Source organism: Phasianus colchicus, chromosome 2 (genome assembly GCF_987193195.1).
Source record: "Phasianus colchicus chromosome 2, bPhaCol1.hap1.1, whole genome shotgun sequence".
Lineage (NCBI taxonomy): Eukaryota > Metazoa > Chordata > Aves > Galliformes > Phasianidae > Phasianus > Phasianus colchicus.
Genome location: NC_143437.1, coordinates 35,113,452 through 35,141,285, shown reverse-complemented (window position 1 = coordinate 35,141,285; position 27,834 = coordinate 35,113,452). Strand labels below are relative to the sequence as shown.

The window sequence follows — 27,834 nt, the reverse complement described above, 5'->3', positions numbered from 1 at the left end:
AAAAATCACAAATTTTTAAATACCCATTAAAAGAAGAGCCCCTTCTCTGGCTCAGTGGAATAAATGGCTTCAGAGAAATGCCCTGCTTTTGGCAGATGCATCCAGGATTTAAGGGCTGAAGAATTAAGTTACATTAATCTCTTTCCTGTGGAGAAGAATTGATTTTTCTTGAATTCTGCATTAAGAAAGAGCTTTTTGAAACCAAAGTAGAAATATATGATCCTGTTTTGCTCTCCAAAAAGCCCACTTGATAATGAAAGAAAAATAAATGAATAATTGGTATTACATTAAGATGTAAAATAGCACAGATAGAAAGCTCTCATGAGTCTTTCAGGATAGGTTTGGCTTTTAGTCTCCTCCCATTACAAAAGAAATAATTATTAATTAACATTGATCCAGGTAAAAAAGGAAAAAAAACAATGTTTTGAGAAAGAGACAAAATCAGTTATTCATGAAAATCTGGTCCTTTAGCTGCAGTGCAATGAGAATAGGAAGTTTTACTGACTTACAGTGCAATGCAGCGAACAGTGGGCAGTAACCCTGCAGTTACTGTGATTCAGCACTAGAGAGCAGCCGCTAGATTATCCCTTTTCACTAAATGTCTCCCATGAATGCATTACCCTATGAAGAATCCATAAAGCAGCGCATGGTGCTGCAGTGCAGCAGCCAAGCACACTGTCTGCACTCCCTCTTTGCTGCCTGTACGTGTAGCATTATTTGGCCAGTGTCTGATCACTGGTTTGAAAGAGAAAGAGAAAAAATTAATGCTATGATGTTTTGGAAAAACAGTGCAGAACACAGGAAGTCTGTGAATGTACTGCAGGGCCCATAAAGTGGTCTTCAATCAGATCTGAAGATGATGACATTTATTTGAACTCATGGATACTCAGACTCATGCTTAATGAGGCACAAGAAGCGACATTTGGAGCAATCTTACAATGGATAAGGAACAGAGAACTCAGTCTAACCCAGATTTGTGCTGGCTCTGGAAAATGTTTTAAACATTTGCCCAGTCATTATGATAGTATTAGGGAGTTGATAACCAGATTATCAGCTTTATTTGGAGTCACATTCTCTGTAAAGAATATTAGGATTTTTTTCATCAAGGAAAACTTTCTCTATTAAAAATGGGAAAAAAAGAAATCAGAAGGAGCAGCTCAGAGAGGAATGAAAAAGAAACTGTGACATATAAAAATCACTCTTTCTCTCTTGCTCACCAGTTCCTAGCAGTAATAAATGCTGCAATCCCATTTTCTGGTGGAAAGATCATGTCTGCTTGTTCCCACTGTGTTGTGCCTCGCTGGCCAGGCCAAAATGGACAAATGTGTGAGGAGATTGACAAGCAGCCATCACTCACATCAGCACTTCTGGAAACACAGCTGATGCTGTGCTCCCAATGGCTTTCTCTACACTCCTCAGTGGTTTCTTTGCTGATGCCCTCCTGAGGCTGCAGCTCAGTGTTCCCAAGCAGCACAACTATGGAAGCTGTCAAAGGAAAACCAAGCATGATGTCTCTAAATGGTGAGTCTGAAAGGCAGCGCTGCTCAGTGGCCAAAGCCCAGGGCTGCTGAGTTGGTAGGTGCTTCAAAACACTTCATGCGTGATGTTTAAATACTTAAATGTATCAGGAGAACAGGAAAGATACTGCACAGAGCCACAGTGTTAACCTTTAGACCCTCAGAGGGCATGTGTTTAAGTGCAAAAATGCCCCATCTCCTACCTGCACCCTTACATAGGTCTTTAAGCCAGAATTATTCAAATTATAGCTCTGACATGATAATATTTCTCTTTTAATCTTGAGAAACTTTGAAACGTAGAAGGATATTAAATTTGAGGATTAAAATGAAATTTGCTCATTTACAGAGTGATTTCAATGCAGGGAATATTCAAGATTTATTCCAACTAGTTTTTCTCCAGTCATTCCCTGTAAATAAATCTTGCACAGTTTTAGCACTCTGCCAACTCAGTCTGTAAAATGTCTTACCCGAAGTGCAGCTGACTTTTACTATCCTGATTTCCCATTTTTTTTTCTCCCGTTTGACTCCAAGCAATAGCACCTTGGCTTTTCCATCCTTCAGCATTATTTGTACATCTGGGCAAAAAGCTTCTGTGCCTGAATCAACCCCCTGTTTTTCTTGATCCAATTCAGCTGTCAAATGCCTTTATTTTATAATACTCCAAACTAAGCAACAGCACAGGACTGCTTCAGGCATCTCAGTGTAGCAGTGGCCCTTCCCTCCCCCTTCCATGTTTTTGAACGAACTCCAGGGATTGCACAAAGACCCTGAGGCATTTTCTTTAGTTGCTTCAAGCAACCATGTTTAAGAACCATCACTTCACAGTTCCATCATTGAGCTGAACATCTGCCCTCATTTGTGCATTGCTGAATTTCACTCATTCTAGGAAACAGATGTAATCGTTTACCGAAGCTTTCAAAAGTGTTCAAAATGTAATGAGGAAGCCCTGCACCTGTTTTTATCCTGCAAATGAGGCATAGAGGAGGACTCACTCATTTCCAAAGTCCTGTTGGCATTCCACTCTTCTGTGTGTCCTGGACTTGTGTCCCTGCCCCACAGTGCTGTAACCACAGCCGTGAGGCTGCCTCTGCCATGGCCATGAGGTCTGCGGGGCTGCGGGAACAGCTCTGCCAACCGTCAACTCCTGCAGTTGTCACTGCTCCTGATTAGAGAATTAACGTGTGAGAAAAGTGCCAAATGCCCCCTTGCCCACATTCTCCTGGGGAAGGAGAGCCTCCGCAGCACAGCCTGACTTTCTACCCAAGCAATCAGCATCCACAGAAAATTTCTACGCTTCGAATTTCTTTGCAATGTGACTCATTGGTTATTAAAGTTCAGACTGGGAAAGCAGTAGCTGGGTTCACAGGTTTATATGAACATTTGGTAGAGATTGGTCCGATCAACATTTCAGTTACCTCAGATATTTTCAGGATATGGAAATCTTCTAAAATTGCTTTCTGGGAAGTTTCTTTCTTCTTCTTCTTCTTTTTTTTTTTTTTTTTTTGATTTACCTAAGGAATTTCTGACCCTGACTGTAATGCACCTTTTTTTATATCCAATTGAGTCCACCTTGGTTCAGCAGTACCAGATCCCAACCTTGTTCCTCAGAAGCTCTGTTGCTAAAAGTAGCAGCACTGCTTTGTCTTTGTCCTCTGCTTGTCAATCACAGGAGAGAAGCAGAGAGCCAGAGTGTGGGCACAGCTAGAACCCAGCATAACTTGGCCACCTTGAAATGATCATGGGTCCTTCTGCTTCTCATTTCTCATTTAAAAGAGGTGCTAATAAACATCATACAGAACATGGGATTATCCACTTAGCTCTGTCCTTCCAGACTCTTGAATAAAATGGAAACCTCAGCCAGAGTCCTTTCTGGTTGGCCATTAACTTCATATAATTTGATGCTAGCCATCCAGAAGAAATTAGGAAACTTGGTTATTTTTTTATCAGATTTAATGGGGGATGTGACCTCTCTCAAGACAACTTCAGCAGTTGAAGTCCTGATCAATAGCAGTCGAACTACAAAATCTTAGATGCTTCAGATCTATTTTTGTTCCAAAAGTAATCATGTGCTCAATGCAGTACAATGCAGTACATCACTGTATTTTCCCTTTCTCTTGAAAAGTTGATGGGAAGGTGACTGTCTTTAAGATTTTTTCTGAGCTGTTTACACTGCAATCTGTTTTCTGGTCCTGTGCTCCTGTAGATCTGTAACATACAGGGGCAAATGCAGCCATGACTGGTAACTCAGGACTGAAGCCCTTCTACAGAGCCCTCCTGCTGCATCCTGCCCTACAGGAAGATTCTTTTGTGCCCCACTCTGTGGGTGTATAAAATGTTGTCTTTCATATATTGCTGATATTTTGGGGGCAATTGAACAAAAAAGTTGCTTGGATGTCGTTCACTCTCTACTTCATCCTTCATTTTGGAACAGAGTCCTTATGTTAGAAAACTGAAACTAATGACTACCTCAGTGCTGCTGCAGCTATGCAGATCTCACTGATAGTGCTTTGCCATTAACAATGGCTGAAAATTTCTATGATATGATCTCTACTCGTCCATTAAATCTTGAGATTAAAAAAAAAGAACATCTTCTAATATATGCACATAAACATGCATAATTTGCATGGAGAATTACAGTACTTCTCTCGCATACAGACCATATAAATTCAAATTAAACTGATACATACCATAGAATCACAGACTATCCAGAGTTGGAAGGGATCCACAAGGATCATCGAGGCCATCTCCTGGCTTCACACAGGACCAGCTGTGTCTTCACAAATTCACCACATGAAGAACATTTCCCTCTCTCCCTCTGATGAAGAACAAGCCTCTTCCAAAGCCTCACCTCCTAATCTAATCTCCTTACTGCACAGGCAGGCTCACAGAAATTGAGTGCAGTCCCACAGAATTAGCTTTGAAAGAGCGGTTGTCCCCCAACTCCTTTTTCTCATCTTCCTTTTGCCTAAGGCAGCCCACCAGAACACTGACAAGCTGCGTTCCTTTCTTGTCAGTTTTTCCATCAATCAAAAGGCACATCCACATCCCACACAGAGCTGGCACGGTATGCAGTGCTGCCTGAGAGGTTGCCCTGCTCTCAGATTGCCTACGTGTGTCCTAGGACTGTAACTTTAGTGTCCAGGGACCTACCACACTGCTCTGGGCAGCAGGCGATGCCTCTCCCCTCAGCTGCCATGGTGCTCACAGCTGCACACCACACGGCCTTCAGTCAGCTGTGTGTGGCCTGCATCCAGCCAAGGCAGCCCCCAGAGGTGTCTTGCAGCCCAGTGGTATTGGAGGAGTGTGAGCAAAGTGACCCAGGTGGAGACACAGGCACCAGCTCTGTCACATCCACTGGGAGGCATAGGTCATGCAAGAATGCATAAATGATCCCTGCCTGACCCGGTACTGCCACGTGTCACTCACTGAGGTGTCGGCCCTGGCAATGCCTCACCTCAGCACTCACAAGACAGCAAGCACACTAACATTTTTCTTAGTCTGTTTTCTCATCTGTAAGACTGGGATGAAACTCTTTTCTCCCAAGAATTTAGTAACTGAAAATATGGTTGTGAAGCGATTGGAAGAGCTCAGACAGAAGCCCCTCAGCAGGGTCGATCTCCAGCTCTTTGGCTTTAGCAGTGACTCGCAGGCCTGCAGGCAGTGCTGGCCTGTGAGATGAGCTGTGCCCAGCCCCAGCCCCGCTGACTGGAGGCTCCAGCAGGCGGGAAACAACCGCGTTGATCCGCAGCAGCTCCACAGCGCTCACAGAGCTTCCAGTTCTCACTGTGTCCCTGCAGGGAAAAGCCTTACGAGAACCATCTTCTTACTGCAGGCAGAACAGCCCTCAGGCACTTCCAGCCACCAGCATTTCAGAAATTCATATATAATCTTGTCCTCCATGTCTAGTTCCATACAAGCCCATGCATTGTATGAATAGACATACAGAATGTATGTCTATTTGCACTTTTGTTTAAATCTTTATTAATAATTTATCTTTTTCCGTTAAGAAAAAATAGTTTTCGTGGAAGGTGTCATGCTGCCACTAAACTGTTGTTTTTTAATATAAGAAAAGACAGTGCTTCTAGCTACTCAGCATGAACAGAAAGACCTATAAATCATAAAGACGTGTATTAATTTTTAAAACTGGTCTAAAAATGCTAGAACTAATGGATTGATGGGATATACTACCAGAACTTCACCAGATTACACATTATTGTGAAATGAGAGTGTACAGTTTTATTGCTGAAATGAACACCTATTCATCTCACTACCTCACCTCTAGGGCTGTGCATTGTTCAGCTTTCATTTTAGCGATGATCTCTGTGGATATGCTGGCTCTCCAGACATGAGAGAAAGAGCACTGAAAATACCACTCAGGTGACCAAGGACCCTCAATCCCTTCACATAGGCAGCTTGCTCTGAGATACATGTCCTCATATTTGGCATCACTTTTAAAAGTGTAACATTTGGAAATACTGCCTTACGGCCCCATGTGGATATTCAGTAACTAGGAACTCCAATTTTAATATAGCCTCCTGAAAAAGGGCATTTTGCAATACTGTCAAAAATTTTAAGAGCGCTTCTCAGTAAGAATGTCAACATATCTCGCAAAACAGCAACTGTCTGTGCAGTTGTCAGCCAAGGGAGGTGGGCACTAGGTTTATTTTTTTCTAGCTTATCATTCACTGTTCCCTCTGGCCTTGTTGGAACAGCTAAAGATCAAGATCTGTGAATGTGAACGTAGATTTCTAATCCTACTTTAAAATATTTTCAGGGCTGCCTAATTCCACTTGCTTCTTAAGTATATCCTCTCCTATAAAGCTAAATGAATGTTTTGAGAAAAGAATCTGAACAGGAAATGCCTTGCTCCCACCTACTGTTGGTCGCCACTTGCAAGAGCAGGGCTGGGTAAGGTTTACCAAGTTGAGAACAAAAACTATTCTCTCAAGGAGCTGGAGCAGCTTGAAATGCTGTTCCTTAGTGTTAGGCAACTGCACTTGGGCACTACTGCCAAGGCCAGTATCGTCCGATATATTTAGTAACCAACAAGCACAGCTGAACTATTATGCTACAACCTTGTCAGCATCAACAGATGCAGTCCAAGTGAAGATGACATCTTTGTGATGCTTAAAATCTGATTATTTATCAGTATGAGGCTTAACAAATTGGCTGGTGAGAGGGCAAGTTTCTCCCCTGCTGCTCCCTTTCAGTACAAAATACTTCTTGCCAGGCAGTGGCATCCATTAGCTTTACATTCTGTGTCACAGAATGCTTCATGTGTTCCTGTACACTTTTTTTTCTTTTTGTTTCCTCAAAACAGCAATTTCAGATCTTTTCTATGCTAGAAATCTTTCTGGTTAAAACTGCAAAGGCTTTTAGACAGGCATTCCCCACCCAAAATTCAGTCTTTGATACAAAGCAGCATTCTTTTCAGAGACTGTGAAACACCATCTTACTCCTACTAGGCCAGGTACACAACTTGCACTTAGCTTCATTTCTGTATGCCACAATTAGATGTGATACTCCTTAGAAGTATTCATTAGTTGTATCAGTGCAGGCCTGTAAGGGAGGAAGCTGGAGTGCTGACAGAATGGTGTGGTGCCCTCTTTCTCTGTGTGCTACATGCCAGTCAGCCTAGCTGATGACAAAAGGAAGCAGAGGACTGTAGCAAGCTAGCTGATTGCCCAAAGCGTTTTGAACACTTCTCTGCATAACCTTTGCCTAGAGCATGCCAGATAGATGAAAATAAATGACAAACCACTAATGCTTGAGCAAATGAGGATTTGTACTAGAGTATATTAACCCAGAAGTGCATTTCCTTTACTTTTGCAAATATAAAGGGAGGCTGGCAACAACTGAGGAAATGTGAATAGCAGCAGATGAAGTGGGGGAATATGAAAAAATCATGAGCATCTGGAAAGCCTTTCTCAGTTGCTCAAGTCTCACTAAACCAACTGGGCATCCATCAACAACAGTAAAACTCTCCTACTGCCATACAGCTGAGTGCTATTGAGTGCTACTGTGTGCCACCAGGCTTGGTGACATCAAATTGAGGGCTAAAAGGAATAAGAGGTAAGCAGAAGATCACAGTTCACCACTGCCAAGTCAAAGCAAAGCTCAATAACTCTGAAATGTGCAAGCTGGCAATGAATTCTGGGAAGTTAAAACTCATCTCTTAGTTTTGTTCTTGCACAAAGCTAACTACAGAAAAGAACATGCAGCGGCCTGAAGAAAAGTTCATAAAAAGTCCAAGCTGGGAGAAGAGGGGAAAAAAAAGGCATCAATCTGAAGCCAAATCAGAATGTGTGATAAAGTTTTCCAACATATGAAGCAATGGGAAAGCAGTCTGGAAAACATCAAATACTGTACCTGGCAGATACATTAAAACTCGCTTATTTTTATTCCACAGAAGGGAAACAATCACTATTTGGTGACTAAAACTCAGGATTATTTTCATTTCTAGTTTTGCATACAACAATGAATTCAAATGTGGAAATGAACCCAAATAGAGGAAAGTAAGCCAGCACTGTCAGCACAGATTAAACGAAGCAGCAGTGGCAATAACACAACCTTTCCAGAAGAAGAGATGTTTATGAAAAATGTCATTTCCTATTTCAGTGAAGGTAGAACAAAATGCAGGAAGACCGTGTGAACTTCTCAGCTCTGAATTACATATTTACACATTTTTAAAGTTCCAGAAACACTTTATTTATTTAAAAATGGAGTTGTAAATGCATATAACAAAATAACATACATAATAAATGTAACAAAAATAAATAAGGAGAACATGTTCATATAAAATAAGAACATAGTAATGCAAAATGCTTATTACAGAACAGAAAGGTATAAACGCCTGAAAGAACACAAACAGAATCTTGCATGAAGAGCCTGCACCTCCAAGCCATCCTTGCCATCTCCTACTTCCCACTTGAGTCTGCAGAAAAATTATGTTCCCAAGCATTAAACAAAAGAAGGAATTATGGTGATGGTTTGGTACACTCTGTTTCAATACCTAGCTCTAGTTTCTATTTGTTTTTGCCCTTCTGCACCTTCTAAAACTTTTCTTGTAGCCTCAGTAAACTAGCATAGTTCAGGCTTCCACAGTTAGCTGGAGTAGAGCATATTGAGTCATACGTGAAAGGCTGTTTGCTTTTAATTCTTTTTTAAAGAAAATATGAAATCCATTATACAACAGATTAGTGGTTTTGTTTTTACATCTCTACAAAAAAAGTTTTTGCATTTTTATTAACTGGTCCAACTTTTACTGACTTCTGAAAGCCTGTACAATTTAAAAGTGTACAGAAAGTAGTTTTTTTTTTTAAACAAACGTCATATAGGATTATTGCTGAAATATTAAAGACCATTTCATAAAAGCTGCAAAACTGTATCTTCAACCTTAATATATAGAGACCGATGCAAACATAGGAAAATTCCAGTCTATTAGTTACATTTAACAGAAATAACATTCCTCCAAATTACAGTGTTCTGGAAATACAAAGTAATTTACTTTTATTTTTATTATCATTTCCAAATGTTAAGTTACTGGGACAACTTATAAGGAAAATAGGCTTATATAGGAAACTTTAAATAGACTTGCTTTTCAGTGGTATAAGCAAAATGTCTATGTTAGCAGTCATCTTCCAGAATCCTTTTAAATATGTAAGACAGAGACAGTTTCACTAGCAAGACTACAGGAAAATATACAGAAGCAAATTAAAATCATTTGCTTGGGAGTGCATCTATTGATGAAGGAAATTATGACAATTCTACGTCCGAATCCCCAAAGGAAATTTTACACCTCATCATCATTTCAAGGAATAGTCTTTTTTTTTTTCCAGAAGCTTATGTTGTATTTGAATTGGTGAGAGCCCATTTGCCTGAATACGCTTTAAATATCCCATGTATCTATATGATTAAATTTGTTTTCTAGTTTCAACTAACGTTTGGGCAGAAATGAGATACTTCTACTTTTATGAACATCAAAAAGACATTTGAAGATCAAAAAGTGCCAAATAATCCTTTCAGAAAGTGGATTACAACACTGCAGTGTTAATACAAGTATGGTATTACCAGTTTTTTATGTACACCAAAACACCGTTTGCTGTTTAATGATATTGATATGTTCACCTACCACTCCCAGCAAATCTTAGTGCAAACATAATACGTGAAGTTTGTAAACCCCAAGACAATTTACGCAGCAACAAGGTTATACAAAACACAGAACTGTTTGAGATTCTCAGCACACAAGAACGAATGCTTTCTGAAATCCGTCTTACCTTTTGCAGTAATGTGTCACCGTAGCCAAAGATAATGTTTCCTATATAAATCATCAGAATCAAATGTAACTGTTCAACAGTTCTGTACAAACTTTAGAGGAGGAGATCCATTAAATAGAGTAGCTTGGCAAAGAGATTTGGGGTTTCAGTAACATTAAATGTTAGACTGCTCACATGGCTTTTAAAAAGAAATTAATCTGTTAAGGGAAAACTGCCAATATAATAATTTCTTTGCAAAGCGCACAATCACAAAGGGCAAATCTGCCACAATCTGCTTTCCTACACTTGTATCTATGCACGTCCTTATGATTTGAAAAGGATTTGTGTGACAAGCAAAGAATCACAGTTAAGGAAAACTGGTTTAATAAAACAACTGCTGTTTGACCAAGCCTTTTTTTTTTTTTAATTATAAAACCGATATTGTAACCTTTCCATTTCTAGACATTCCACACGAAGGGTGTTATTACCAACAGTGAGATGTCATTCACGCAGAGTGGCATCTTCCTCTTCGCCGTCTGGGTTAAACCTATTGAAATGTATGCTGAAATCTGGCTCAGATTCAGCAGTCCCCAGTTCAGCTGCAGCAGGGCCGGCAGCAGGGCGGGCAGCCCGCGCCTCGGGCTGGCAGTTTGGCTGCACCTGGGGACGGGCGCTCTGGGAAACAGGACTGGACTTCTGCTTCGGCTGAGCTGGCACGATGGGGCCGGCAAATCCCAAGTTGCTCAGAGCATCCAAGGTGCCATCGGGGTCAATCATAGCATTAATAGCTAAGCAATTAGAGAAGATGAAAGGGATGGGATAGAAACCATAAAAAATATTTTATGCACTGATAAAAAGAATGTTTATTCTTTTCACATATTAGCACCTCCATCTAGAGTAAAAGCCTACAAACAATCTCACTAGGGCACAGAGGCACACATTTACAGCCCCGCCTGCTATCCAGAGAGGTCTGCTGCTTGCCAGGGGCCTGCATCAAGGACGTGACAGAGAGGCTGCCAGACCTTGTATGTTCCACAGACTACCTCCTGCTGCTGTTCCACAAAGGCACCGGGGACACAGCTGTCAGCAACTTGAAGAACATCCGCTATAGGGACTACAGGGTGCTCAGAGCAGCAGTGAAGAACTTGGGAGCACAGGTAGTTTTCTCATCAATCCTCCAGTTTAGGGGAACCGACCAACAGAACTTAAAAAAATAAACAAATGTCTAAAGAGTGGTGTTGTGAACAGGGCTTTGGTTACTTATGTCATGGAACTAATTTAGTGAAATCTGGTCTTCTGGAGAAGAATAGGTTTCATCTGTCAGACAAGGGGAAGACCACCATTGGCAGCAAGCTTTCCAGTTTACTCAGGAGGGCTTTAAACTAGAGTTGCCTGGGGTGAGGATCCTCAAATCCTCAAATTGTACTTTGAGGCCTACAATGGTAATGGATGCCCTGGACCTGGAGTAGGATTGCAGGCCAATAAGACAGCCCCTCAAATACTGACAGGCATGTGTCATCAACCACCTTGCTAAGAATTTTGTTCTAGTGTTCTACCACTCTCAAAGTAGACAAACTTTTCCTAATGCCCAATCTGAACCTCCCCTGAAATCTCCTGTGTGTCCTGTCATCAGTTTCCAGGGAGATCAGTGTCCTCTTTTTAAAATATTCTCAATTTTTAAATTGATTTTGATAAATGCAATATATGCCTAAAGAGCAGACTGTGTCAACACTTTTTTTTTTTTTTCATTTTTCAGATGAAAGGTTTGAAAAATGAAAAACAAAGAAAAAAGTTCTATTTCATAGTCTATGGATTTTCCAATTATGGAGAACAGATCCAATAATGTGAAGGGAAGATGTCAAGGAACAATCCTAAATTTTCATTTTATGGTGTCAGATAAAATTTTTAAAAATGTTTCCTATAGACTGTGGCCCCAGTGCATTCCTTATATTGAGTTGTTCTATACATGAAGTTAGTACTGATGCATTAATGTCATGAGGATTTGCTAGAACCCACTCTTCAAAATTTAGCCACATAAACGCATCTATTAAGGAAGTTTCACAAATAATTATTTTGGGATTCTCTGGACTATTTCACTTTAAGTTAAGCCTTTTCTCACCCACATAAAAATATATCAGTATTCTTTTTTAATATAATTAATTCAGTGATGTTTCTTAACCAGATGTGTTAGTAATGATATGGTGTAATGTACGCAACTGATACTGTGATCATATTTTAATAAGATGTGACATTTGGACTTGTTTCATGCTATATACATATAAATAAAAGAAACTGGAAACAGACAGCAATGACAGAAGAGTAAAAAAGGATCTGTACCTTGGAGCTGCTTCTCAACTCGTTTCAGTTCCTGTAAGATTGATGATATTTCCTAGGAAAGAAATAGATATCCAAAGCTCAAGGACTTACTTCATTAAGGAAAAAGACATTCAAGCTGTGTATCAGTAGCAAATAAGTTCCCTCCCCAGATTCTGTTATATGATATTTGTGTTATCCCTTCTTGCATTGAAAACACCCTTGTTGGGTGGGACAAGGCCATTTGCACCATGGGTCCCAGTGCTCAGGACGGCCCTCTTGAAAATAAAGAATTCTTCTAGACTGTTCAATTTCCCAAATCAACAATGGCTCATTTTACCCCTTACTTATTTGCCTATGCTACTTTTTCTCAAGCACTGACTACGCAGTAGTGTAGAAACAAGGCAAACGGACAGCAAATTTACAGAGTTACAGTATAAACCCAATATTAATGGGGTAGGCAAGCTGATTCGTAACCGTGTTTAGATGCGAGTCAGAATAGTCAGCAAGATGATTGCACTGCTGAGATTTTGTCTTCAATCACTGGGCCACTGTGCGAGTCTGCACCGTGCCAGCACTGGGTCCTCAGCACTCATTTGCCTTGGAGTGCCCTCTGAGCTGCGCTGCTTGCTAACACAGACATAGCCACAGCAATGCAGTCAGAAAGGCTACAATATGATCTAAAACGTGGTGCAGTGAATAAGTATGTAAATCCTACAGCTGAAAGATCCTGCCTGAGAATGCTGCTAATCTGATTGCTGAAGAGAGCAGAGAATTTTTGTGGGTGGCAAAAAAATGGATTACATTGGATTTTACAAAGCCATTATCTTAAAGCAGATTCCTCATCTGAGCTGGAAATAAATGTACCAAGGTCAAAGCAAACATCAACTGCAGTTGTCCTCTGGTAACTCCTCATAAGATTTTGTGGTTAAAAAAAACATCCAAACACTGCTTTAGTATGGATTCGAATGATACATTACTCTCAAAACTAAGCAGAAACTTGAAAATGAGTGCATAGATTAAGCAATTTTAAACAACGTGAGATGCTTTAATGCACTGTAGGAATAAAAAGCAAAAAAGCAAAAGCCTCAAATGCCAAAATGTACTGGGAAATAACACATACTCCATCCGCTCCCTCACACTGCCACACAGTCTGGTCATGAAGCAGCTCTAATTAGGCGCAGCCAGAATGCTGCACAAACTCTACCTGTAGTTACAGTACCCTATAGTTATTACTCCAGAACAATATTAACACAGATTAGAAGAGCGCTTTTATTACAGTATGTCTACAAATTTGTTTTACTCCCATATATTAAAATATATTTCTTTAAATATGAGAAAACAGTAGATAAATTAGCATTAAAATTTTAAAACAACTTTATTTGAAAGAAACCAGCAATCAAACCGATTGTTATTACCTACTTTTAAATAATAGTGCCCAATGGAGTCTGTATATAGTTTGTATCCTTCTACGTTATTCTTTGAGAAATCCCTCAGAACAGCTACTTTAGGAGAGGTTCTAAGATAGCAAGTCTTAGTAATCATTTAAAAAGATTAAGTTCTTTATGGAAATAGATAATGTCAAAGTGAAAACTTTTACAGATGTTAGCATCATCAGTGAAAACAGCATTTTCTTCTACTTATTATTTAAAAATTAGATGAGAAAAGGGCTCATTCTACCCCAGAAAAGATAACTATTCATACCATACTTGATGTTTTCACAATAGGAACTTCACTTTCTGCTCGTAACTTGTTTTCAATTTCATCCCAATTTCTGTCTTTGTCCTTAAACAATATTCTAAAAGAAGGAAATACAAAGATAGTATGTTTAGAAGTAAACAAACCAAAACAAAGATTAAACACAAGCTACAAGAAAGCAATATAGTGAACTCTAAATAAAACTGAAATCTAAAATAGTGAAAAGAGGCAGAAACCCAAGTTTGAAATTTCTGGGTAGCATACAAAGGTTCAGCAACATCCATATTTACAATAAAATGCCAGTTGTGTAGCTAAATACATGCTTATGGTGTTGAAAAGTTACAGTTCATTCTTTCCTTCAGCACCATTTCAGATTTATTTCATAATCCAACTATTTAATAGCAGAATTCCCCGTTAATGTTGTATTTTGCAGTAACAGCAAAATACACAGGAGGTTAACACTCGTAAATTCAACTTCTATATTTGTATTTTATATTAATTTGGTGACAAATAAAACATTTTAGGAAATACATCCACATGATATAATTTTTTTCAAACGATGGAATATCACTCGTATTACATGTTTAAAGAAGTCACTTCTAGTACATGTAAAATTCCAAAGCATGTTATAAGATTCTGAGGAAGTTTTTTGCTTGCTTGTTTCTGCCTTGCTTCCCTGCTGTGATAAATATTTTTTTGTGAAATTGCAGTATAAAAATCATTTAAATTGTGTATAATTACAATACTGAAAACATAGAATCGGTGGATATTTAAGGGTAGCTTTTTTCCTTATTTTAAGTGATGTCATAATAATAATAGAGGTTTATGTTCTAAGTCAATTTCTTCTTTAATTGCAATAATTAGGTATTAACTCCAGTTGGAAATGTGACTAGCAAACATTAATGGTATTTTAGACTTATAAGAATGAAGACAGCTTTACTAAAACTGCAAAGCCAAAAAAAAAACTGCCAAGCAAACAAGAAAACCATTTTAACATCATAACATAACAGTAGTACTCTTTAAAGGCATTACTGCTATTGGTAGAACTCTGAGAAAATAACTTTTTAAGGGGGAAATTCACAATGCTTTGCATCTCAGAGGCTTTATTTAGCAGTAAACAGCGTGAGTAGAAAAATATAGAAATTAGGGTGACATTGCTTGCTTTTGCATTTACCTTGTTCATATTAGACTAAAACTCTCCATATATTCATTTATTTGCCTTTATGTACATGGTGCTTTCAACCTTCCTGTCTTTCAGAGACATTAATTCTCTAGCAATCTAAATACTTTACATTTCAGAAGTTATTTAAAATAGCAAAAATCCTTAAAATTAATTTAAAATGTTATTATTCCCACTATAAAGTAGACTGGTCAATTTGTTTTTCCTATAATTTTAGGAAGCCTACTTTATTTTTTCAACTTTTTTTCAATTCTGCATTTAATACATGTTAACATGTTAGAGTAGCATCTCTGTCTCCTATGCTCCTCCTTCTTTTAACACACTCAAAGAACATATATGACTGCCTGCTTCTGCTCCTGCCTTTCCCAGTCTTGCTTTCTGTGGCAAATCTGCCTAACCATTCTTATTTGGTTGTGCTCTGCCCCTGTTTCTCTTTTGCTGCAGGATGCACAGACAACTGCAGAGATAGATGAGTGGTGCTTGCACTGAGCAGATTGCCTTGCCTAGATTTTGCTTGACTGCACAGGTTCTTACCTGCTTGCTGCAAGGAAAGCCAATAATACAGCATTTGCATTACACAGTGCAGATAAAACTCTAAAGGTCTCGTCATTGGAATTCATACTTACATCTCTTCATAATCCCCCCAAATTCCTGCAAACTCATATGTTATATAAAGATAGAAAAGCAAAAAAAAACCCTGCATATCTGCTTCCTGAGAAGTCACCAGAGTAATTCATTAGCAAAGAACTGTATGCAAGATAAATGGCAAGAATGCCACACAATTTTCCATTACAATATCATTTTGTGTATACTAGTGGGTAAAAACAAAACTGATTAAACACAGCAATGAATAAAAGTAAATTATAAGAAGGAGCTTAGCCAAGCCAAGCTATGACCTTATCCTGAAGAAAAACAGATCTATAGAAGGGGTTTTGTGAAAGGAAAGAATTGGGCACTTGAATCTGTTTCAAGCTGAACTCAGTATTCTAGCACCTGAAGAAAAATAAAAACAGCGTCACCAGTTTTGAGAGAATTTAGCCAAAGAATAAATCTCCAAAAGCTTCTCTCAATCCTACATCTTAATATAAAGTAGGAATGATCATAGAATCAGAGACTATCTGCACGGACTCTCCCGGCTTCACACAGGACCAGCTGTGTCTTCACAAATTCACCACATGAAGAACATTTCCCTCTCTCCCTCTGATGAGGAACAAGCATCTTCCAAAGCCTCACCTCCTAATCTAATCTCCTTACAGCAGAGGTAGGCTCACAGAAATTGAGTGCAGTCCCACAGAATTAGCTTTGATAGAGCGGTTGTCCCCTAACTCCTTTTTCTCATCTTCCTTTTGCCTAAGGCAGCCCACCAGAACACTGACAAGCTGCGTTCCTTTCTTGTCAGTTTTTCCATCAGTCGAAGGGCACATCCTTCACAGAGGATGTGTTGCTATCTGAGAGGTCACTCTGCTCTCAGACCACATGAGAGTCCTCGGCCTGTAACCTTAGTCCTTGCAGACCTGCCATCCACCTCCAGGCAGCAGGTGATGCCACAAACTCTGGGCCTGGCAGGTGGCTGGTGACAGCACAACTCCTTTTCCCTCAGCTGCCATGGTGCCTGAGCTGTGGCTGCACAATGTGTGCCCCTGTGCTGACAGAACTCCATATAAGTCAGAGCATTATATTCAATTTGGAAAACAGAAACAGCAGCTCCAATGAAATGGAGAAGAAATTAGCCAAGCAGAAAGACATGTATTTCCCCTTCTTTTCCTCACACACATTTATTTTCATGACTGAGTTCTGCTCATTATAATTTTTGACACATCATCTTGTCAAGGATGACTGAAAATATTTATGTTCTTAATACTTTAGCCAAAGCAAAACTGGTATTTTCAGTAAAACTAGCTACTGCAACTAAAATATTACAAGAAGCAGCATTCACATTTACAGAAAACATTTATTTGTCCATTTGGTCTCAGACAGAATGGACATCATTTTTCAGTATATATGGTGGAATCTGTAATTGCTGTAACTGTCCCATACTGCCTCCATTCTTGTGAGATGAGGTTATATTGGTGAACAAAGAGACTTGAGGGATGACTTCAACAACACAGTCAGGCACTCTGGCATCTCTAAAACTTCCTCATCTCCTTGAAAGGGTCAAATACTCTGGAACTGTACACAAATGTTAGCTTAGCAAATCCTGATTGATTCTCATCATATCTATTCCAGACAGAAATTTTAAACAGCTTAGCTCCAGGGAAATAAATAGAAGCATAGCAGTCTATTGACCTTACTACAGTATTTATCTTAGCTTTGTTTTGATGTACATAACTCACTGCTCCCTTACATGCTCACTAAAAAACAGTTCTACAACTATTCTATTTTTCTAATTCAAAATACCAATGACATTACGAAAAATGTCATTTTTCAAATCCATTCTGAGTAGCAGGTAAAGGAAGTTTTGATCACAGCTCTGAGAAATATGCTAAAGAAAGTTCTCCAATGAACATATTTTTATGGCAATACGTAATGCTGTTCTCTTTAAATGTACACATAATGTTTATCCATATCCTCATATGTATCTTATTATAAATAATCATAGCATTATTGCATTAATTACAATGTAGCATTACATAGCCATTAAGCTCAGAAAGTTTAGCAAAAAAATGTAAGATGATATTACTGTTTCTCAGAATGCACTTGCATATGTAGATTTGTTTAAATTCATTATATGGTACTCACAGATTTTTGTGTCAAATAAACTACAACTGTACTTGCAAAATATTTACAGAACTAAGCATCAATAAAAATCTACAAAAAAAGAGTAGGGCATCTATTATCTACTGCTTTTACAGCATTTTAAGATACATATCGTCCCACAAGCCTACCATAAAAAAGTCAATAAGTAAGATTCTTGTTCCGGTGATGCAGCTTTAAAAGGAAAAAAATATACTGGTAAAGCAGGGCTCCTTGTGGATGTCACTGAATTTTCCCAAAGAATTATGCTGAAGACAAAAATGTAATATTTTTGTAATGCTTCCATTTGCAGTATGTTTAATGTCTTTTAGAAAGACTTCCAAAGAATGATCAGACTTAGTTATCTCTTTGCGAGTGTTTATTTGCTCATTTTTCGAGATGAGATTTGAGCAAATGATACAGTGAACTCAAAGGTAGATTAATATTGTGAATTTCTATGTAATTTATATTAATTTCTGCACAATAAAGTGAAATTCTTAATTTGACACAGTGCTCTGGGTTTATCCAGGCAGATGGCTCAGCCACACAGCCATTCCATCACTCCCCACTTCCAGGGTGATGAGAGAGAACTGGGGGGGGATGGGGTGGAAAAAGTAGAACATATGTATTTGTTTTATTAAATATCAAATCTCAGGTTGAACTAAAAACTATTTACCAAGACAAAAATAGGAAAAGAGAAATAATAGCAATGACAATAATATATATATAATATACATAATTACAGAACAAGAGTTACGCAACAATTGCTCACTGCCTGCTGATCAATGACCAACCAGTTCCCAAGCAGTGGCATCTCCCCTCAGCCAACTCCACCCACCCTCTGTTTCATTGTTCCACATGGTGTCATATGGTATGGAGTATCAGTTTGGTCAGCTGCCCTGGTTCTGTCTCCTCCTTGCTTCTTGTGCACTTCTCCCCCAGTTCTGTTACTAGCAAGACAACGTGGGAAGCTGAAACAGCCTTAGATCTGCACAGCACTGCTCAGCAACAACTACAACATTGATGTCTTATCACCACTGTTTTTCTCCTAAAGCTAATACATAGCATCATAGCAGAAACTATGAAGAAAATCGATTTTGTGCCAGCTGAAACCAGGAGAATATCAGCTTCTTACACTACCCCGCCAGTGAGAGAACTAGGGCTACAGCTACATGAGAACATGGGAGGGGACAGAACCAGGATACAGAGTTTTTGAGAGCAACTGTATTTTAAACCTATGTTTCAAAAATTCATTTACAAATGAAATTGACATAGTAAAAGATATTTATGTACTTTCCTTCAAGATATCAAAGCAAACAACATCATACATAAAGTTACATGTCTTGAGAAAACCAAAGAGTATTATAATCCTGCAGCCTCAGAAGGGACATGTGGAAAGAAAGCAAGATGAATGTCAGTCTGGAAACACATTCTGAGATGGTGGAAATACCATGCTCACAAATGTTACTGGTAACCACTGGTAAAAATAGAACAGACTTACAAATATCCAAGATTTCAATATGGGGTATTTCCTAGCCAAACCGATCAATTACAGTCCTAGTATGCTCTCACACTTAAAAAAAAAATTGCATTAAGTTCAGCCAAGTGTCTTTTCTTTTTAACATACACTATTAGCTACAATAAGACACGAAGGAAGGACATGCAAATTAAACAACACTGAACTTTGCATTTAGAATTTTCATTTCCTCTTGTCAACTAAAATGGTCACCAAATGTTACTGAAGTTAAAACAGCTGTTGATAGGGAAACAAGTTACCATTTTTGATAGGTCTGGACTTCCTGTTAGCTACTATGACATTTGTGGCAGAAATCTAGCTATCTAAACAGGACTTTGTAATTAAAAACAACAGATGTCATCATCTGTTATTTTAGTTATTGTCTCCAGAGTAAGTTCTTTTTCAGAAGGATTTAACAAAACTGTTCTCCTCTCTCCAATTGTTTTTCTTCCTAAAATGGTTGATCTCTACATCAGCTTGGCAAATATACAATTCAGCAAAGTTTTAACTTTATTTTTAAGTTAAGGGAGTTTTATGATGTTTGTGCAGAAGCACTGCAGATTTTGTACAGCATTTCCATGCTTTGGAACAGCTCTTCTGCTGGAAATATATTGGATATTACTCCTGTCCATGCAAATTTTGCTGATATTTATCTTCACACAATAGGAAACACACACAAACAATAATAGAAAAACAATTTGAAATCTCCTTGAATAGTAAAAAAAACCCAACACCATAACCAACATTGTTTTTTCAAAACACAAGCTGCTACTAAATGCATTTGCTCTATTTGAATTACATACATCTACTAGCAGGAATGTCAACGTGAACAGAACATTTTCAGAAATAACAACTTCAAAAGAAAACCCACCTGATTTTGCCAGCTGTTTTGTCTATGGATTGTCTTATTTTGCGAGAAAACTGGAAGACTGAGGACAACAGCAAACTATCCCCCATAACCTGAAATAAGTTTTAAATAGAATTAAACAAACAATTCCATGCATTTTCCATTTTTTTAAACCTGAAAAAATATTACTTGTGTTCTAATTAGTATCCTACACAAATGATCATACTAAAACATTAAATTAAATAATTTTTTCCAGTATTTATGCTACCTGGTACAGGTAAGAATGAAAGGATAGTGTAGAATGCTAAGCAGAGAGATGATTACGAAAAACTGAAATAGAAACATTACCATAGAGAAATTTCTTTTGTACTTACTTCATCTCTGCTCCAAGTCCTTCTTCGGGTAATTGTTGGGGGATCCATGGCATCTGGTAGTTGAGGTCTCCCATCATTAGGCTGACCGTTCCCCTCTGGTGGTTTGGCATGCACTAGTGGAGGGATTTTTCTAAAATTGAGACTTTCATCAAATACTCGGTCAACCAACTGGAGAGCAAAAGAAAAATGCAGTTTATTAAACCAACTGGATACGAGTAAAATGAGACTAATCTTTTCTCCTTTTCAGGCAGCTTTGAAGAAGCTTATCAAATAAAAGTCACTCTGTCTTCTGTAGTATAGTGTGATGCCACATTCAAATACAGCAATACTTCGTTAAAACAAATGTCTTTTTTTTTTTTCCAAACAGCAGATCTACATGGCAACAGAAATAAGGTTACCCCATAGACATTTTGCTTACATACAAGTAACATGGATAATTACCTACAAATTGGTACTGGAATTTTATTCCTTTAATTAAAGGAATGTATATGTGTGAGATTAGGTACAGTGCAATCAAATTTAGATTTTTCCCAATTAGTCATAGAGTTACAGAAACACCTATGCCTACTTAAAGGAAAGACTGCCACCTGCAGTAGCATGTACAACTGTACAGCATCTTTTAAAAAGAAATAAGATTTTTATACTGTAGTATAAAAATCAGAGCAACCTGACTACATCTGAGAAAATGAGCACATCTTGCTGAAGGTTAGCTACAGTTCATAAGAATTAAAGATAAATTCTGTGTGAGTGTAGTTATATTTTTTTTCCTGAGTACACAACTCACAAGTTTCTTGCCACTGTTTATATCTTTTTTTCCACAGAAAAAGACAGTATTATACTAAACATGGTCAACTAATCTATTAGCCAAACTTTACGTACACAAAAAATGAATAAACACATTTTGAAAGAACTAACATGAATTTAAAAATGCAGTAAACATTAGGGTGAATTATAATATGGAAGAAAGTGATGATTTACGTTCAGATTAACATGTATACCAGCATTAGAACTGTGATGGTTATTAAAAGAAGTTAGTCAATATATTCAAGCACACCAGATATAGTCAAAGAAAATAAGAATTAATACAAGCACAATGCAAACTTATTTCAAGGCAGTTTTTACGACATTATTAGGAAAGAAAATGTGAAGTTATTGTTAGCTGATGGTTCCTAAGCATTTCAGTTTTCAGAAGAAGAAACTTCAATATTACCTGTGAAAAGAGGGGCTTTTTTTTAAATGGCTACATAAAGTATTAACTGTATACATATATATTCCTGCATACGTCACTAGTACTTTTAAATGCACTTAGATACTACCCAAAAGTATCTAAGGCTAAGGACAAGAAGGAAACAAATAACCATCCTGTCCTATGCTTTGTGGAAAAAAAGAGACAGACAGATAGTATGCAGTTGTGTGGTATTTTTCACAATCTGCGTTAACAGAATCATTTCTGGGTAGTTTATCAGAACGTAAAAGAACTTCAAATTAAAAATGAAGGTAGAGATTATGCATACAGGTTGGGTGGAAATAACTGAAAAAGGCTATGCAAAATGCTAAAAGCAAAAGAAATAAAGAAAAGAAAGAACCTTATGCATTTCTCCATGAAGATCTCCTACCTCTTCTCTAGTGTCTATGGCAGAGCCAGGGGTGGTGGCAGCAGTGCTTACTGTGGTACTGGGGGCAGTGCCTGATGAAGTCACTGAATCTATTTCTCCTGCTACATCGTTGATTTCCCGTGCGATGAGAGCCAGATCTTGACTGATCCTAGTAATAAAGACAGTGTTACACTCTTGTCTACAAATACAAACAGAGCAGTAGAGCCCAGCCTGCAGCCTTTCAGATGATGTTCCAGTTTCTGATGGTAGCTGTGTTACGAGGAGTATGCTTTTCAGAACAGAAAGCGTATGCATAGAAATACAACAGGAAATTCTTAACTGAAGCTCTTAATAATATGCCTTTATAGAAGAAGATGGTAGAAAGCAATCTCAAGAGAATATCCTTGTTTTCTTCCTAGGATTCCCAGGCAGACGTGTGCAACACATTTAAGTTCAGCGTAGGATACACTGGAAATATTGTGAAAATACTGCACAGATGTCCCATGAAGACGCCTTTAATTTATATTTCAGCTTATCTACTTGCAAAGAACTTCTGCAAGACCTCTTATTATCCAGCAGCCTTGCAGCTTGCTCAGATTGAACTGCTTACTGCTAAAGTGACCAATACCTTAGACCCCCAAATTTAAACAAGAAAAGCTTGCCATTTGAAAAAACAAATGTATGATGGCATTATACAAATACATTCAACTTCTCAGCTGAAGGTTCCTTTGACTAATTACTATATGAAGAGCTCTGAACTACTGCTATCTCTCTCTGCACTTGCCTTTTTCTTTCTTCCACATCAAAACATAGCTCTTCATTTTGCTCAGCAGAACAGAATCATATGAAGGGAACTTCCCTAGCTTTTCTTGCATCTCCCTTTCCCCAGGAGGCTCCAAAAGACATTTTTAAAATATATTTTCCAAGTTTATTAACATTTGTTAATAAATAATTATTGTTAATAAACTTGTTAATTGTACAGTCTGTGAAAAGTGTAAGCTGGATCATTCTTTGAAGATCAGTTTAAAGAACATGATGGTAACATGGAAAAAACAAAACACTTGTCATATAATCGACTTTTAACTTAAAACCTCCCTAATCTGATCAGTCATTCAATTGATCTTAACAAAAATCAACCCTCTCTCTCCTGTCCCCTCAAATCTTTTGCAAAGACATTGTTAGACACATAATCCATGACTGGCAAGCATAAATCAATAAGGAATAAATAAAAATAATAATAAAGAAATGCAACTGCAGAAGTGAAGGAAGCTAACAAAATTAGTGAACTATTCCACTTCTCTTTAATTGACAGACATGTATGCATTCTCCCATAATGTACTAATTACCCTGGTCACCCACTCACTTCCACACTTAAAAGTGACCTATTTTAGTAGAGTGGATGCAAATTCAAATAAAAATAAATAAATCTTAACTCACAGAATTCGGTAAAAGTTGAATATTTTCATAGATGTGCACATGTGTATAAATACACATATATACACAGATATAAATATATAAATATACAACATTTCTGATGTTAAAGTACTTGTCTTCACCTGTGTTCAGGAGGACACAATATCACCTAAGCTACAATATGGAAATTACACCTTTGAAGTTTCTAAGCCTTATTCATTTCTGATTTTAATCACACCTTCTTCATATTCTTGCTATTAAATTATAATTAAATTCATAGTCTGTTAGTTCAAGGTGCTTCTCACAGCTTACCAAGACTGCCTTAAGTATTTTCCCTTTGCACAGACTACACTAGAAGAAAACGGTGAAAACTATTATCAAGAAAAAAATAAATGGTTACTTAAACTAAGCAACACAGTGCTTCACAGCTGTGAGACCACAGCGTAAGGTAAATTAAACAAACAACACTTTTCTTGTTTAGGCTTCCAAACTAAGTCCTTTGAAAACATTCAAAACTTGAGCACTCACACCTAAGTTTTAAATAGGATTTAAATACTTACACAGTTTAATTTACTTTGAACAAGCTACTTTCATTGCCTGGGTATTGCATGATACAGGAATAATCAGATACTAGAGTGCAGAAGTGACTGCCTTTTCCATTTGCATGGCTCACTTGAAGCACAGTGCTAACAGCAATAATGCAGAAATTGCAACACTAATCTCAGGGACTCGCAAGAAATTACTTTTTGATGAACACATGTGATTTTAGATCACATGATATCTAACATGACCTAACAGTCTCTCAGAACTTAACTTCCTCTCTGACACCTATGCACTCATCTGAAATTCTACCTCACCATCAATGCAAACAATACAAAATCAGATATAATTCAAATATACCTCAAGAAACATACCATTAGCAACTAACAGTTCCACACAGAGTTCCTCTGCAAGTCCTGCTAGTGCAACCAGAAGTTGCATTCTGGGATCTAGCTATCATAACTCAGCAATGATCATCCTATTCCATTAGAATACGTACAGGTAACACAAGTGTTCTGCCAGTGTCTCATAAGAGGAATTTAAAATCACCCCTTCAGTTAGCGAATGAAAACTATAGAGAGTGATAATCTACCAGCTTACTTTCTCCTATATATCAAATCTCTGTCATTTTGGTGATGCTCCTTTGAAACCAACCTTGCTATTTCTTCTCGGTGGGCAGTCCAATCACGTATGTAATCTTCCTGTTCTTTTATTCTGTGCTTGAAAGCATTGCTACTTTGAGTTGCTGTCCCCGTGCTCTGCAGTCGTGTGGTTTTCAGGGCTGGAGAGGTACGTAGACGGGTATGTTTAGGAGAATTACGGTTTGATCCAAATTCATCTTCTGAGGTGGAAGCATAATCTGTAGGAAAGCGCCTCCATCTTGCACTTACTAAATTAGTTTAATCATTAAAAAAGAATTATTATTGTATCTTTTATAAGGAAAAAGCCAAAATTATTTCAGTATTATCGTAAAAGTACACAACTATTAATTGCCGATCCCCAGATACCTTACAAAAAGCTTTTTTACCACATCTTAAAAAGAAAGCTACAGAAGTTGTGTTAAATAATATTAATAAAACATAAATTGGATGCTCTTTGTATAATGATGAGTGAAATAAGATGTAAAAGCCAGTAACTGTACATGAGCTCAAGCAAACTGTATTATAAATCAGGGGCCCAATTCATGAACATTTAAGTAAATAATCAGCTTGCACTTTTTCTGCAGATTTTTTTCCCATAAGTTTAATTTAAGGTTTAAGTAGTGCACAAAAAAAAAGAGAAGACATGAAGGAAGGACTGAGCTGGCAGCAAGCCTAGAATGCATGCTTACATAAGGAAAGTATTAAAACCCAGGAAGATAAAATTTAGCATAGAAAAAAATACTTCTAATATTGTGCCATAAAAATCAGCAGCAGATCTCCAGAAACCTTAAAGCAAAATGCATGTTTTCCTCACACATAGCACAAAGTATATATGGCCATGTTGCTGTGGACAGACTGAAGTAGGAGAGAACTGGAATTGACTAGGAAGCTTTCTTCCCCCTAGGAATTAGTTAAGTCTAAAGTCTGTTTCAGACATTCTGTCCTCAAATGTTCCCAGCAGGAAGAGACATCACCCGAGTGTAAAGGAGTGCTCATCACTGTGACCTGCTGAAGTCTTGCAGGGGATTTAATCCCCTAAACTCACTGACATTCATGAGGCTCTATAATAACCATAGACATTTTGTAAAATGTGTGATTGTATCTTAGTAATTTAAAGTATTCAATTTATTCATAGTGGCTTTAGGATAGGAAAAAGAAAAAAGCAACTTTTAATGATTTTGGAATAGTCATTATTACAAGAGTCAACACATTAGAAATAATATATCGATATGAATTTAGGTAATAAACATTGAAGTCATTTTTAATTGTGAAATGATCTGCGCAATGCCTCAAATGATTATAATGCTTATAATATGACAGTAATGTCATAAGCTTACACCCCTTCCCTCATGTAAATAATCCATCTTTAATTTCTAAAAACACATTCTCGTGCAATTTTTTCAGGTTTAAACGTGGGCTTCAAATTGTGTCCAGCTCTACTATTTTTTTTTATTTTTTATTTTTTAAATTATCATTATTCTAACTACCAAAGGAAAAAGATCTTTCCAGCTACTTACTGCATTCCTTTTAGGGGTTTCAAGTTTGTTTTGATTAGGGAAATAGAACATAAGCAGAAAAAGCACATTTCCCCACCAATAGCATGCAAGCAACTTGTGACTGAAGTCCAAAGAGATTTATGAGTTGGGCCCACATTTCATTATTAATTTTTGTTTACGTATTTTGTCCAAGTTCAAATGAAATGCGTCAAAATAAATATAAAATTGATCATAAATTCTCTCAAGTGAGGTAATCCAGTAACTCAGCACTGTACAATGAGCATATGTAGTCATATTTAAAAACTAAAGACTGAATGAGAAGTGAAATATCAGAAACATTTGATTTCTAGTACTCTACCACTGTAAGTTTCAACATCAGGATCTGGGTCTGGGAGAAGCTTGGGTTTCTCTGTGTACAAAATAGTGTTTTATCATGTTAATTTGCATTAAAACATTCAAATAAGAATCATTTGCTTAAATAAAATCTATTGATGAGATCAGTATTAATTCCTCTTTTTCCACACAGCATTGACTCACACTTTTTAGAAAAAATTCTTAAATTATACATTAAACATTCAAAGATACTATGCAATTGAAATAACATCAATAGCAACTGTCTACATAGTACCACAAAACCAATTTTGAAAATTCATTATTATGATCGTTTTAATGTGGGAAAAATGTTACTGTATACTTAACAGTTGACAAATCTTATTGGTGGCTATTGTGTGAAAGCACAGTGTGTTGAGAACACCTTAATTTGGCAAATGACACCATGATCTTGCTTTTAAGATTTGGGAACAGATTTACTCAACATATCCCTTACAAAATATCCTCACAGATGCACTGCCTTCCCAGAGATTGCCTGTTTCAAAAATCCTTACTGCAAAAATGCTAGAGGTCAGATAAAGGTTGTTTTCTATCCTTGAACCTTTTTGCTTTTTCTTACAGGGATACCTCAGCAGCTTTGGTGAACTTGTCTGCTAATTATTTGCAATGACAGCGAGGTCAGCAAGTTGGCAGTGCTGCCAACACTAGTCACTCACCAAGGTCTCTCTGCTTTAAAATAATGCAGAATTTTACAGTTGCACTTGGCACTCTTGCACTAAGTCTGTCCTCACAGCTTTTTCTCTGCAACACGTGGCTCTTCTCATAACACCATCTGCAATTTTCCTCCACAATTCTGTCCTCTCTGTTTTTATTGATCACCCTATTTTTTGATTATTTAGTGCCTTGATTAAATCCTTGATTGCTTGTGCTATACACAGAATGACTAATTTGGTTTGGTTTTTCCCAGTGCTCTCAGTTATCATGCCTCCTGCCATGGGAACACCCTGGCAAATACTTCAATACTGATAACTCTCATCCAAGACATTCCATTTATCTGCTTGTCCTTTCATTTAAAAACAAGCAATACTTATCTGCACAAAGGCTTTCAAAAGTTTCTGGAAACAATGGCACAGCTCTGGCAATTTTAATGCTGTTATGTTGCAATCAATCCACATAAGTAGACGGTAGTTAAAAAAGTCCAATAAATGCAGTCCTTTTCTCCCCACTTTTGTGGGAATGTATGTCTGAACATTCAAAGAGATTTGCAATACGTGAAAGTAATTTTCTCTTTCATAGACTGAATCTAAGCAGCATGATTCCAATGCCAATATTTTCATGATCTACAATGCTGTAATGTTAACTGCTCTGATGAGAAGGCCCATGGAA

At 37.6% G+C, this 27,834-nt stretch overlaps 1 protein-coding gene across 14 annotated transcripts in view; it reads right to left on the bottom strand.

Annotated features, from left to right (window-relative positions):
• Positions 1-8,200: 8,200 nt before the first annotated feature.
• The window catches only part of CEP170 (centrosomal protein 170), an 88,071-nt gene continuing 68,437 nt past the window's right edge, over positions 8,201-27,834 (bottom strand). For 7 of the 14 annotated variants that reach the window (XM_090135351.1, XM_031592554.2, XM_090135348.1 and 4 more), the window contains 8 exons: positions 26,477-26,527; positions 24,636-24,870; positions 22,020-22,197; positions 20,434-20,601; positions 20,084-20,172; positions 13,790-13,883; positions 12,110-12,161; positions 8,201-10,560 (listed from right to left, as the gene is read on the bottom strand). In XM_090135351.1, coding sequence (XP_089991477.1) covers positions 10,274-10,560; positions 12,110-12,161; positions 13,790-13,883; positions 20,084-20,172; positions 20,434-20,601; positions 22,020-22,197; positions 24,636-24,870; positions 26,477-26,527 — 1,154 coding nt within the window. In that variant the 3' untranslated portion in view covers positions 8,201-10,273. Of the gene's footprint in view, positions 10,561-12,109; positions 12,162-13,789; positions 13,884-15,952; positions 17,133-20,083; positions 20,173-20,433; positions 20,602-22,019; positions 22,198-24,635; positions 24,871-26,476; positions 26,528-27,834 lie in introns of those variants that run through there. The other 7 variants (XM_090135346.1, XM_090135343.1, XM_090135347.1 and 4 more) reach the window with 7 other exon arrangements.